Here is a 12,776-nt window from a genome sequence, read left to right on the forward strand (position 1 = left end):
TTGGTTCCACAGTTTAGCTCTTGTGAATTAAGCTGCTATAAACATTGATGTAGTTGCATCACTGTAACATGCTGATTTTAAGTTCCCTGGGCATAGAGCGAGGAGTGGGATAACTGGGTCAAACAGTGGTTGCATTCCAAGTGTTCTAAAGTATCTCCATACTGCTTTCCAGAGTGGTTGCACCAATTTGCAGTCCCACCAGCAATGTATGAGTGTTCCTTTCCCTCCACATCCTTGCCAAAACTTACTATTGCTAGTATTCTTGATAATTGCCATTCTGACTAGAGTGAGATGAAATCTTAAGAGTAGTTTTGATTTGCATTTCTCTAATTAGAGATGTTGAACATTTTTTCATGTATTTGTTGATTGATTTTATATCTTCTGTGAAGTGTCTGTTCAGTTCCTTAGCCCATGTATTGATTGGGTTATTTGGTTTTTTGGTGTTAAGTTTTTTGAATTCTTTATGTATCCTGGAGATTAGTGCTCTATCAGATGTGTGTGTGGTAAAGATTTTGTCCCATTCTGTAGGCTCTCTCTTCATGTTACTGATTGTTTCCTTTGCTGAGAAGAAGCTTTTTAGCTTGAATCCATCCCATTTATTGATTCTTGATTTTAAAGAAAGTGACTCTTTAAAGGAAAAAAATCCCCAAACTTAAGATTTGTATATAAAAAGTTACAAACACCCCCAACCTGGTTTTTGGAGGACCTTTGCAAAAGTTAACATGGTAACATAATACCTTGTTAAACCTCAAGTTAAGGGAACTTCTTCAGGCACTTCTCTAACCCTCCAGTCTAGGTTTCTAGAATCTTCTAGTCAACCATGGTAGGGTCATGCTTACACTTACACATCCAGTTGTATAGTTACTTTACTTATATCTGTCTTTCCCCATGAGACATTGAGAAAAAGACAATGAATGACTCTGTGATCTGAAGTTCTTTGAAGAAGCCGCAATTATGTTAAAAATTCTGCAGACTGCTTGACCTGGCTGTGGGGATTGTAGAAAGAAGGAAGGTTTGTAGATCCAAAGCCAAAATTATCTTGGGCTATTTTAGACCCTTTAATACTCATTTACCTTAACTGTTGTTGACCTGACATTCTAGTAACTAATGGATAAACTTCCAGATAAACTTTTCAGAATGTATCACTAAGTTTAGCAGACATCTTTATTCAACCTAAGGCTAAGAATGCTAAAAGGTAACATTTGAAACCTACAGGAAAGCCTTCTCTGCTTTGCTGAAGCCGCTGCCTATTTGATTTCCCCACCAGTATAACAGGTAATGTATTTATGACTTTGTTTTGTTCTGTGACTCTAAAAGTTCATGTAACGTCTTCCGCCATAGAACATGTCACTTGGGTAACTTGAATCCCTGTGTTCCAAGGTCATGGTCATTCATATTTGGCCTTGGTAGATTTAACAGAGTTGTTATTTTACGTGGGCGCTTGGTTATCCAGCACATCCCCAACACCCAGAATGGCTCCTGGCACGTGGTAATTTCACAGTAAATGCGAACTGAATGCATGAACACATGAAAAGAGTCCAGAAACTTTGCAGGGATCTGAGGACACAAAAGTGAGAAGGCAGCTCCTGTCCTTCCCCCACGGAGTTTGGGACTATGGTGGGGACACGGACCAATAAAACTTAAGACCCTCCACTTTCCCCAGCTTCCCTGCGATTCCTTGAGCTACCATTCATTCATCCCGGAGGAAGGGGTGGGTTTAAGGGCGGATGCTGAAGCAAGCGCTCGGGGGTCGATCAGCAGAACAATGGTCAGATGCGGGTGGAGCTGCTAGGTCCTCGCCAGGTCTGCAGGAGCCCGCGCTGCTGAGTTCGGCCCGCCAGCCTCTGTCCCCTCCTGCGGTGCCCTGTGCCTACTCGCGCTCTCACCGAGACCGGTGCGCGCCGGCCAATGTAGCCGCAGCGCTGCGGCTGCTGCGGCCCGAGCTTGCGGGGGCGCGAGTGATTGGCAGCCCCTAACCTCAGCCCCGGTGCGTCCCCCAACCCAGGGCCAATATCTGTCCCCGCCCGCTCCTCTCCGCCCAGTTGGTGCCCCGCGCGAGGCCAGATCCCACCCCACACTTCCCGCCGGCGCCGGGGAGGTACCAGTGGCAGCGACAGGCGCGGTCCTCGCGGGAGAGGGAGCATGAAGATCGAGTTCGCGCCGCTCAACATCCCGCTGGAGCGGCGCCTGCAGACGGCGGCCACGCTGCAGTGGGTGGTCAGCTTTCTGCTGCTGGGTAAGACGACCGGGTGCTCTGCGCCGCGGTGCCTGGGCGCGTCACCTCACCCAGGCAGTCCCCGTCCGAGCCCTTGCTTCGAAGCTTCCCACTCTACTTGCCTGTCCCTTCTAAGCAGGCAGGTCAGAAGGGGGCGTTGGGAGCTAATGTGGGTCTCTCCTTCGGCTTTTTTCTCCTAGGAGAACCTCGTAGGAAATAACTTGTTTACCAAAAAAAAAAAAAAATTGTTTTTGAAGTGAGGTGTGTCATACCCTCATAGAATAAAAGTCACAGACTATAAATATACAGATGGGTGAATTTTTGCAACTATGTCCCGCTGAAAGTAGCCATGACCCATCAAGCTGTAGAGCATGGCACTTCAGCTCCTCAAAAGTTGGAAAACTCCTTTCTCGAACTGTCGATTCTTAAATGCGAAAATAATGCCTAGGCATTGAATCCTGTCTTCCCACCTTTAGGACAAATTAGCATTGTTAACTTTTCCGTGTTTATTATCTTCTGGGGACAGAAAAGTCCCTTTCTACAAGGAAATCACCACATATTGGGTTGAATTGTGTGGCTCCTCTCTGAAAATCATCTGACCCAGGAGTGTGTTCCAGGTGATTTCCCAAGTTAAGCCCACATATGCTGTTAAAGCTCACAAGCCAAACCCCTGGATGGCTCAGGGAGGCTTACCTGAGTGCTTCTTAATGTTTATTGTGCTCTTGGAGAAAAAGGGGGTGGGGTGGCAGCAAGAGGAATTATTGGGAACCCCCCTGTATGCAAACTTAAACTCTTCTGAAAGCAGAAAATCATCTGTGTGGTCTAAGATCATGACTTGCACACTGTTGGGACTGAATAATAAGCTCATTGCATTATAGACTTTTACACTTTCGAAATTTCATTTACATTTTGAATGTCTGGATCAGTGATTCTCAACCCTGGCTGCTGGTGAGAATCACTGAAGGAGCTTCTGAAAATAGAGACACTCAAGCTCCATCCCTAAAATTTCTAATTTATTCATTTCAAAACGAAGCTTGTGCATCAGGATTTAAAAACAAAACAAAACAAACAAAAAACTCTGCAGGTGGCTCTGGTGTGCAGTGAGGGCTTATGGAAAAGGTAATTTAAAACATTTACTCATTAGGCCCTTACAGGGCTGGTAGCATTATACTCCATTTAGCTCTGGCTCAAAGGACCAACGAGATAATAAGACAAACTTATTTAAAAAAACTTATTTAGTGCACAGTATGTACTTGGTGCTGTTTCAAGCACCTTCCACTATTATCCCTGTCATCCTCAAGGACAACCTATGAGGTAAGGACTATTCCTACACTCATTGTACAGATGAGGGAATTAAGAGGTCACGTAAATTGTTCAAGGTCAACAGTTAGTAGCAGGTGGAAGAGCGGGATGTAAGTCAAGTATTCTTCCCCAGGTCCCTGTTTCAGCCACTGTGTGCCTGCTTTCATGCAGTGACTTGACAGGGTAGCCTGACTTCCTCACTGATCATGCAGCAAATCTCTCAGAATTCACTGTCTTTCATGGTGCTTATCATTGATTGTGTTTTTATGTTATTGATCGTATTTGTATGTCATTGATTGTGTTTGTCTCTGTGGTTCTGTGAGAAAGGTCTGTCTGGGCGTTCGAGTCTACAAGCTCGGGAAGGAGCACCCAGCAGCAGAAGTTTTGCAAGAAGTTCTTGGTACGACTGTTTGCACTCTGTTGCCCAGGATAGGAGCTACCCACACTAGGAGTTCTAACTCACATAATCCTCGTAGTGACCTTGTGAGGTAGGGACTACCTTTTCCTTACGTTGCAAGGAAGAATCTAGAAGAGAAGTAGATCACACAAAGGCACAGGGCTCAGTAGTCGATGACTGAGCCCCACATGCCATATGTGACTAGATTAGTGACCAGAATGTGACAGGTGCTCAGGAAGCCATGCCAAATTTGAATCAAACTACAATGACTCTGCAGAGAATTCGTTTAAATGGTTTCATATCATACATTTGACATTCATATTACTAGGAACTTGTTGTTTAGTATATTTTGGAAGTTGTATTATGGAATTCATTAGAAAAGTAGAGACAAGGACATGAGTTCTAATAGACTCATTACCTTTGTTTATAATGACTTAATAATTTGCCCTATTTTATCTGTTCTTTTGCAAAAATATTTAAGAATGTATTACATTGTGATTTTTTAAGTCTTAAACACTTTAGTATGTATAGTTGAAAAAGTATTTTATATGTAACCATAATACTGTTGTCACATGTAGCATAGTTAACAAGTCCTGCTCAAAATCATCTAAGCCAAGTTCATATTCAGATATCCTATGTTGTGTCAAAATACATCTTTACTGGCAATTTGAACCTGGATCCAAACAAGACCCACCTGTTGCATTTGGTTTTATATCTCTTCATATAGAACAGTGCTAATCCATTTGCTTTCTTGTCAGGAATGCATTGAAGAAGCCAAGTCATGTATTCTGCAGAAAGATCACTTTGTGGATCTGTCTGATTGCTTCTTTGTAGTGTTACTTGTTCCTCCATCCCCCATATTTCTTTTAAAATGGAAGATGTAGCTGACAGAGAGGTATGTGCCTGTAATCCCAGCGGCTTGGGAGGCTGAGTCAGGAGGATAGAGAGTTCAGAGCCAGCCTCTGCAAAATTGAGGCTCTGAGTTACTCAGTGAAACCCTGTCTCTAAATAAAATACAAAATAGGACTGGGGGTGTGTGACTTAGTGGTCCAGTGCCCCTGAGTTTGATCTCTGGTACCCTCCCCCACCAAAAAACAAAAAAAAAAAAAAAAGGAAGATGGAGCTAAATGTTTGATTAGATTTAGATGAAACCCTTTTGGCAGGACTTCTAAGATGCTGCTGTGTGTTTCACATTCTGTCTCATCAGGATGCACATGGTGTCTGGGTGTCCCATTATTAGTGTCTGAGGTGGGTCAGTGGGTCCAAGAATGAAGCGATTTGAGAGGTGATAATGCTGTGAAGGAACCCTCCCCACTGGCCGTTGACCTTTCCCTTAGTGATTTTCATGATCCTTCTTGAATTGTTTTGATACTACAAAATGACAGTTTGCTTATTCTATCATTCTTTCTTCATCTATTAGCTAGAATTTCTGCAAGGATAATTTTTTTCCCTCCTCATATGGGGCCATTTGACTACATTTCAGTTCTTACAGGAAAGATAAATGCCAACTTCTTTCCATTTAATTGTGAATTTCAAAGTAAGGACCTGACAAAATAGTTATTTCCAGTCACAACAAGCAGTCTTTTGTTAACTATATATTAAGATCCTAGTTCAAATCCTTGAGTGCATCTTTCTTGCCACCATCCGAAAAGCAAATAGTTTTAAGCTGTTAGCACTTGGGATTTATTTTAAAAGAGTCAAATGTTTCATTTAGTCATGAAATCAGATACTGTTGCCTTGAGAGAAATGTTAAATACCTGTTATCCAATCTTAATATCCAAGAAATTGAAACATTGCTTATTAGTTTGTGAACCATTAAACCATTAAATTACAAAGTGGAAAACTGAAACATTTTTGTCCTTCTTCTACCTACAACCCCATGGCAAGTATTATTTTACTTATTTATTTTTTTATTTTTACAGCCTGCATTTTGATTCATTGTATACAAATGGGGTACATCTTTTCATTTCTACGGTTGTGCACACATATTTGTTTTTTTAGAAAAAACTAAAACTCAAGAAGTTTAAGACCACATATAAGTGGTGAAACCAAGATCTTTTACTGAGTGGGTTTGCTTACTTATTTAAGCAGCTTTATTGAGATATAATTGACATACACATTGCACATATTTAAAGCATATAATTTGGTAAGAAATCATCACCACAATATCACCATCATCCTCCAGAGATTTCCATACCCTTTTTTCCTGGGCCCCCATCCCAGGCAACCACTGATTTGCTTTCTGTCACTACAGATTAGTTTGTATTTATGGAGTTTTATGTAAATGGAATCTCATGGTTTCGTTTTTTTAATTGGACTTCTTTCAATTCAGCATCATGATTTTGACACTCATTCTTGTTGCTGTGTATTTCAATAGCTCATTGCCTTTTGTTTCTAAATAGTACTATATTGAAGGAATATATTTGTATTTGTCCATTCATCTCTTGGTGAATATTTAGATTGCAGCTTTCATGAATTATACTGCTTGTGAATTGTACCACCATTGCCCCTGGCCCCTGGATTTTTAGTCTGCACCAGTGATTTATCTGGATGTCAGTAGCATGCTGTTTTGCTAACTATAGCTTTGTAATTTCTGAAATCAGGTGGTATTAATCCTCAAACATCTGTGCTTTTTTTCTGGAGTTGATTTGATTATTCTAGGGCCTTACAATTTCCATATGCATTTAGTATCATCTCAGTTTGCACGTACACACACACACACACACACACATACACACACACAAAGCCTGCTAGGATTTTGATTAGAATTAAATTTTTGGTTGGAATCAGTCTATAGATTAATTTGAAAGAACTGACATCTCAATGATGTGACTTTTCTACTATATGGTTTTATTTATATTGAGTTTTCAAATTTCAGAGCACATTTAAGAATCACCTACGGATTTTTGTCAAAGTGTACATTCACAGATGTTTTGATTCTGTGGATCTCAGGGAGAGCCATTAATTTTTTAAACCTTTTAGTTTGAAATAATTTCAGAAATAATAATTACATAAAATAAAAATAATACTGTTACAAAAATTCCCATAATGTTTAATCCAATTCCCTAAATGCTCACATTTTGCAATGTTGCCCTGTCCCCTGCTCTTGCTCTCTGTTCCTGTCTCTTATCCCTTTCCTCCTCTCTCCATATCCTTATTTTCTGAACTCTTTGGAGTAAATTGCAGACGTGGTTTCCCTTACCTCTAAGTTCTTCAGTATGTATTTCCTAAAGTCAAGGACGTCCCTTACCTAGCCACAATACAAACAGCCTGATCAGGAAGGTAGCCCAGCTGCAGACCTGACCTTGTTCATGTGCCAGCAGTTGCCCCACTAATGTCCTGTTACAGCAAAGGAATCCACTCGCTGTAGTGCATCATCATGCCTTTCAGTCTCCTTTAATCTGGATAATTTGGGGGGGCATTGTAACATTCCCTTGAGTTATAATAGAGTCCTAGACTTGGGTGCACTCTCACGTGCCCCTGTGTTGTGGACTGTCTCCATGGCTTTCAGGTGGTGGCTATACTTATTCCATCGTTAAGCTTGGAAGCTTTCTGAAATACTCAGACCATGGGACCAGTTTTAACTGTATCTTTGTTAGGATGTATGTGCCTTTTTTAAGGCAAAGAAGTGGGTCAAATGCTGGATTTGCTGTAAAACAAGAGAAATGCTATTCCCTCTAAGTAATGCTTTTTAAACATTGTGTGGATTAGGCCCACCTGTTAGGAAGATGAGGCTGCAGAATTCTGCAAAGGGATTTGAAGTCTGTCTTTTAGCGCCATCTGGACAGACGCGGGGCTGGGTGCAGTGTGCACACCTGTAATTCTGCCTACGCAGGAGACTGAGGCAGGAGGCTTGTCTCAAAAAGGAGGTGGTGGGATGGTGGGTTGGTGGTACTGGGTATTTAGCTATTTGGTTCAGCGATGAAGGGCCCCTGGATCAATCCCCAGTACCACCCCCTTATACACACAAACATACAAACATACACACACACACACACACACACACACACACACACATAAAAAGAAAGAAAAAGCAACTCTAGAAGATAAATTCTCTTAAAATAAGAATTTTAAAAATCAGAAGAATGTTACATTTTTGTATTCAACAGATGGTATTAATTAGTGTTTTGGAGTATAATGCTTCTAGGAATAAGAATGAAAAGAAGTGCTAATGGGTTTTACTTGCTTCTGCATTCCATTTACTTTCTGTGTTTTATGTTAAATGGTTAAAGGAACTGTAGGAACAATTTTTAAAACTCCTTGGATGAGAATCGGAAGGATAACTATATGAATTACATATTTTATTATTATTATTGTTGTTGTTGATACTGGGCTTGAACCAGGGGTGCTTTACCACTGAGCTACATCCCTAACCTTTTTATTTTTCATTTTGAGACAAGATTTTGCTAAATTGCTGAGGTTGATCTCTAACTTGAGATCTTTGAGCCTTAACCTTCTGACCCCTGGCCTTACAGGTGTAAGTCACTGTGCCCAGCACCAGATAAATATTTTAAATTATTTCTTAATATTGGTCACTATTTAATGGAAACAAATGAACTTTTAACAGTTTTCATAATGCTTTTCCATGATGCAGGCTGCTCATGGGAATTTAATAGAATCATTTTAAAGATATGAATATTCTTATATAAGTAGACTTGTTCTGCAAGGTTGGTTTGGTTTTTTTCTCTTTGTAGAATCATTTTATTTCTTTTTAAAAAATTTTTTCTATTATATAATAATAATAATAATTCATGCTATCTATTAGAAAAATTGAAAAATATGTAAGAGTTTTTAAGTGAGACAGTTACAGGGTTGGGGCCTTCCAGGAAATTGAAGCAGCATGAAGGCCCCCCCTTCAAACCCCATTTCTTGATATCAAATCAGAAATATTTCAGACATGTCTTTCAGAATAACAGGCATGAATTTATTGAAGGAATAGGAAAAGGGAAAGGGGACACTCTTCAAGGGAGAGAGTGGGTCCTCTCAGAGAGGAGAAGGATGGTGTGCCTCTTTGCACTCCAGTTTTGTTAAGGGTCCCAGAGAAGTTTCCAGAGAGTTCCACCCAGGTCCACCTCTTGACTTTTGACTGACAGCAAGATGACATCAGACTTTGAAATCCCCACTGTCATGACCATGCTGTGAGTAGTTCTGATTGGATTCTTAACCATAAATTCTTGCAGATTTTATCATTATGAGGAATTATCCTTATTTCCCTGAGTTCCAGAATCTGGTCTGTGAAAAGGGTCACAAAAATCTCTCCCATTAGGGTAATTTGGTCTCCCTTTATCAACATTATTTGGACCTGCATTTCTCTTGCAGATAACAGGTATCTTGCTGAGGAATGTGACATATTCTGTCACTTAAGCCAGGCAGGGCTGCAGGTAAATTGCTTCTTGGGAAAGAAAGCCTGTGGGGTCAGCATGGTGGGCTTAGTTTACAGAATTATTCCCTCAACCTCTTGTTCCCACCAGGCTCATCTCTCTGTTCCCTATCAAGACTAGAAAAATTTCATACTCTAGAACTAACCATAGTTAAAATTGTGGTATATTCCTTTCCTTCTGTTTCCCTTTTTTTTTTAAATTTTATTTTTATCCAAATAATGTGTGTACCTGAGAAGAAATCAGATAACACACTGGGTTGACCCATATGAAACTGGTGTTTAAAAAAGTCTCAAGTAGCCAGGTGTGGTGGCACAGGCCTGCAATCCCAGAAGCTTGGGAGGCTGAAGCAGGAGGATCATGAGTTCAAAGCCAACCTCAAAAAAAAGTGAGGCACAAAGCAAGTAAATAAAATACAAAATAAGGCTGGCTCATGGTTGAGTGATCTTGAGTTCAATCCCCGGTACCAAAAAAAAAAAAAAAGGAAAAAAAAAAAAAAAAGTCTCAAGTAGTCACTGGCAGCTAACTAATAACTAACATTTATTAAATCTTTTCAATAAGCCATAATTATTCTAAAGACTTTCTGGGTATTTCATTTGTATTTAACCAATTATTTTTTCATGTTTTAAATACCATTGGTTAAAAATTCTTTCATTTTTTTTTAAATTGTAAACAAATGGGACACATGTTGTTTCTCTATTTGTACATAGACTCAAGGCATACCATTTGTGTAATCATAAATTACATAGGGTAATTGTTGTTTGATTCATTAAAAATTCTTTAATATTTTTAAAGCAGTTTTACGTTCACAGCAACATTGAGAAGAAGGTACAGAGATTCCCACCCATCCCCCACAGAGCTGGCTTCCCTCACTGTCAGCATCTTCAGTTAGAGTGGTACGTTTGTTATAGTTGCCAGATCCATGATGGCACATCATTACCACCCCAGATCCATGGTTTACGTTAGAATTTGTTACCAGGGGAGTTCCTGGAGAGGAGGATGTGACTTGGGACCAATGGGGTCCTTGGTACACTTGATGTAGAAGAGTTTCAGCAGGGATTAGTTACAGGCACAGATTTATTTAGGAAAGCAGATACACATCCAAGGGAGAATGTGGGCTCTCAAGGGAAAGATGTTTTGGAGGCTAGAGTAAGACATACACACTGGAGGGAGAACGCCCGCCATCTTGGGAATGTGAAGGAGCATGTTGGCTACCCACAGATTGAGAAGCCTTTGGGATAAAGCAGGGAATACACGTTGAAGGGAGAATGCTAGCCGTCTGCAGAGGGGGAGACAGTAACCCCTTGGTGGGGTGTTGGTATTTATAGGGGGACAATTGCTCAGGGCTGGACCAAAGTGGCATCAGGCAGAGTATACAGTTTCATGCCAGTTTTCTCTGTGCTTGTTTGAGCATTGCTTATGTTCCTTTTTGCAGGCAAGGACATGGGTCAAGAGCAGGGGCTAAGGACTTGGGTTGGGCTGCTCACTGATGCTTTTTTATTGCATTTCAAAAATTCATGGACATGTGCATTCCAATGGCTCATGGATGCTTCTCTTTCAAGGCAGCCTGTCTCCCTAGGTTCCTATCTCAGGTTCATTTGCTGTTGTACATTCTGTGAGTCTGAGTAACAGATAATGAGAGTACCCTTGAGCACAATACACCGTAGCGTCACTGCTCTAAAAACCCTCTGTGCTTTACCTATTTATCCTTCCCTCTTCCCTAACCTCTGCTAACCACTGCCCTTATTAGTGTTAGGGGTTGCTGGCTCGCAGGTAGCTCCCAGAGAAATGCTCCGCAGACATGAGAACTCACGCAAAAGACTATTTATGGGGACGGATAAGGTCCGCTCGGGGTGGAAAAAAGAAAAAAGAAGAAGGAAATGGCGTATGGCTTCTCCCAGATATTGGAATTTTGGGGGCTGGGAGGAACCAATGGCGGTGGTGAATTCTTGCAGACTGACTGATGGACCAATAACATGTTAGGACCTACGGTGGGAGGCAGGAAGGTGATGGCAGCATAAACCAGAAATTCCTATAATGTAAGAGGCAGGCAGAACTCAGACTGACAGGTGATGGGGAGGTGGGAAATTCCTGTAACGGAAGAGAAGGATGGCTTTATACCTTACGATTAGTGTCTCCATAGTCTCACACTCTCCAGAATGTCATGTAATTGGTGTCATACGGTATGAAGCCTTTTCCACATGGCTTCGTTTACTTAGTAATATGCACTTAAGTTTTTTTTATGTCTTTTCATGGTTGATAGCTCACTTTGTTTTAATGGTGAAAATATTCTAATGTCTGAATGTAACAGTTTGTTTATCCACTCACCTACCTTTGCAGAGCAATGCTTTTAAATTTTTGAGCAAGTCCGGCTTCTTGTCAGTTCTTTCTCATGGATTGTTGCCTTTAGTTTCATATCTAAAAACTCATTGCCAAACTCAAGGTCACTTAGATTTTATCCTATGTTATCTTCTAGGAGTTTTATGGTTTTGCATTTTATATTTAGATTTGTCATCCATTTTGAGTTGATTTTTGAGAGCCAGGTAAGCACCCCTGCCCCAGCCTTTCTTCAGTTCTCCATATATCAACAGGACATCTACAGTTCAATTCTGGCTCTCTTTCCGGAGTTAGCAATAGATCCTATAAGCTGAGAGCTCAGTCCACTAGGTTGCACCTGCTTCCTGTGTCAGTCTCAAGTTCAGGTAATGACCTGTGCTTCTGACTGGCTACAGACTGGGGGTTCAACAACTCTCTCCTTGAACTCAGTCATTTTCAACGATGGTTCACAGAACTCAGGAAAACACTCAACTTTTGCCAGTTAATTACAATGGATGTGGAGCTGGGCCATGCCACTGTGTTAGCCTGTGTGCTGGATGCATTCACCAACCTGGAAGCCCTCTAAACCCAGCACTCTGGGAAATTTTCTGGAGACTCCATCATTTAGGTACAATTGGTTACTCACTCCATTTCCAGCCCTTCTCCCCTTACTGGAGGATGGGAGTGGGGCTGAAGTTTCCAAGATTTTAATCCTGGCTTGGTTTTTCTGATAACCAACTCCACCCAGCAATTCACCAAGAGGTGCCTCTTTAGAATAAAGACATTGCTATCACCAAGAAATTCCGGGCATTAGGAGCTCTGTGTCAGGAACCCAGGTCAGAGTACAAATATTAGAACAAAAGATGCACCTGACACCCCTCTTGATCAGGAAATTGCAAAAGTTTAAAGAGCTCTATGGCAGGAACTGGAAAGAAAACTAAATATATATTTTTATTATATCACAAATCCCATGCTGTAGTTACCAACAGGGAATTATACACTTATAAATTTGTCAAAAGGTAGATCTCGTGTTAAGTCCTCTGATGATAATAAAATAAAAAATTAAAAAACATGCTTGTGGCTGGACACAGTGGCGCATGCCTGTAATCCCAGTAGCTGGGGAGGCTGAGGCACGAAGGATCGTGAATTCAGAGCCAGCCTCAGCAAA

At 40.9% G+C, this 12,776-nt stretch overlaps 1 protein-coding gene across 1 annotated transcript in view; it reads left to right on the forward strand.

Moving 5' to 3' along the window:
* The first annotated feature begins 1,626 nt into the window (after nucleotides 1-1,626).
* Nucleotides 1,627-12,776, forward strand: part of MOGAT1 (monoacylglycerol O-acyltransferase 1) — a 41,380-nt gene continuing 30,230 nt past the window's right edge. The window contains exon 1 of the mRNA XM_079131911.1: nucleotides 1,627-2,236. Coding sequence (XP_078988037.1) covers nucleotides 2,143-2,236 — 94 coding nt within the window. The 5' untranslated portion in view covers nucleotides 1,627-2,142. The remainder of the gene's footprint in view (nucleotides 2,237-12,776) is intronic.

The sequence above is a fragment of the Sciurus vulgaris genome, assembly GCF_902686455.1.
Source record: "Sciurus vulgaris genome assembly, chromosome: 3".
Taxonomy (NCBI): Eukaryota; Metazoa; Chordata; class Mammalia; order Rodentia; family Sciuridae; genus Sciurus; species Sciurus vulgaris.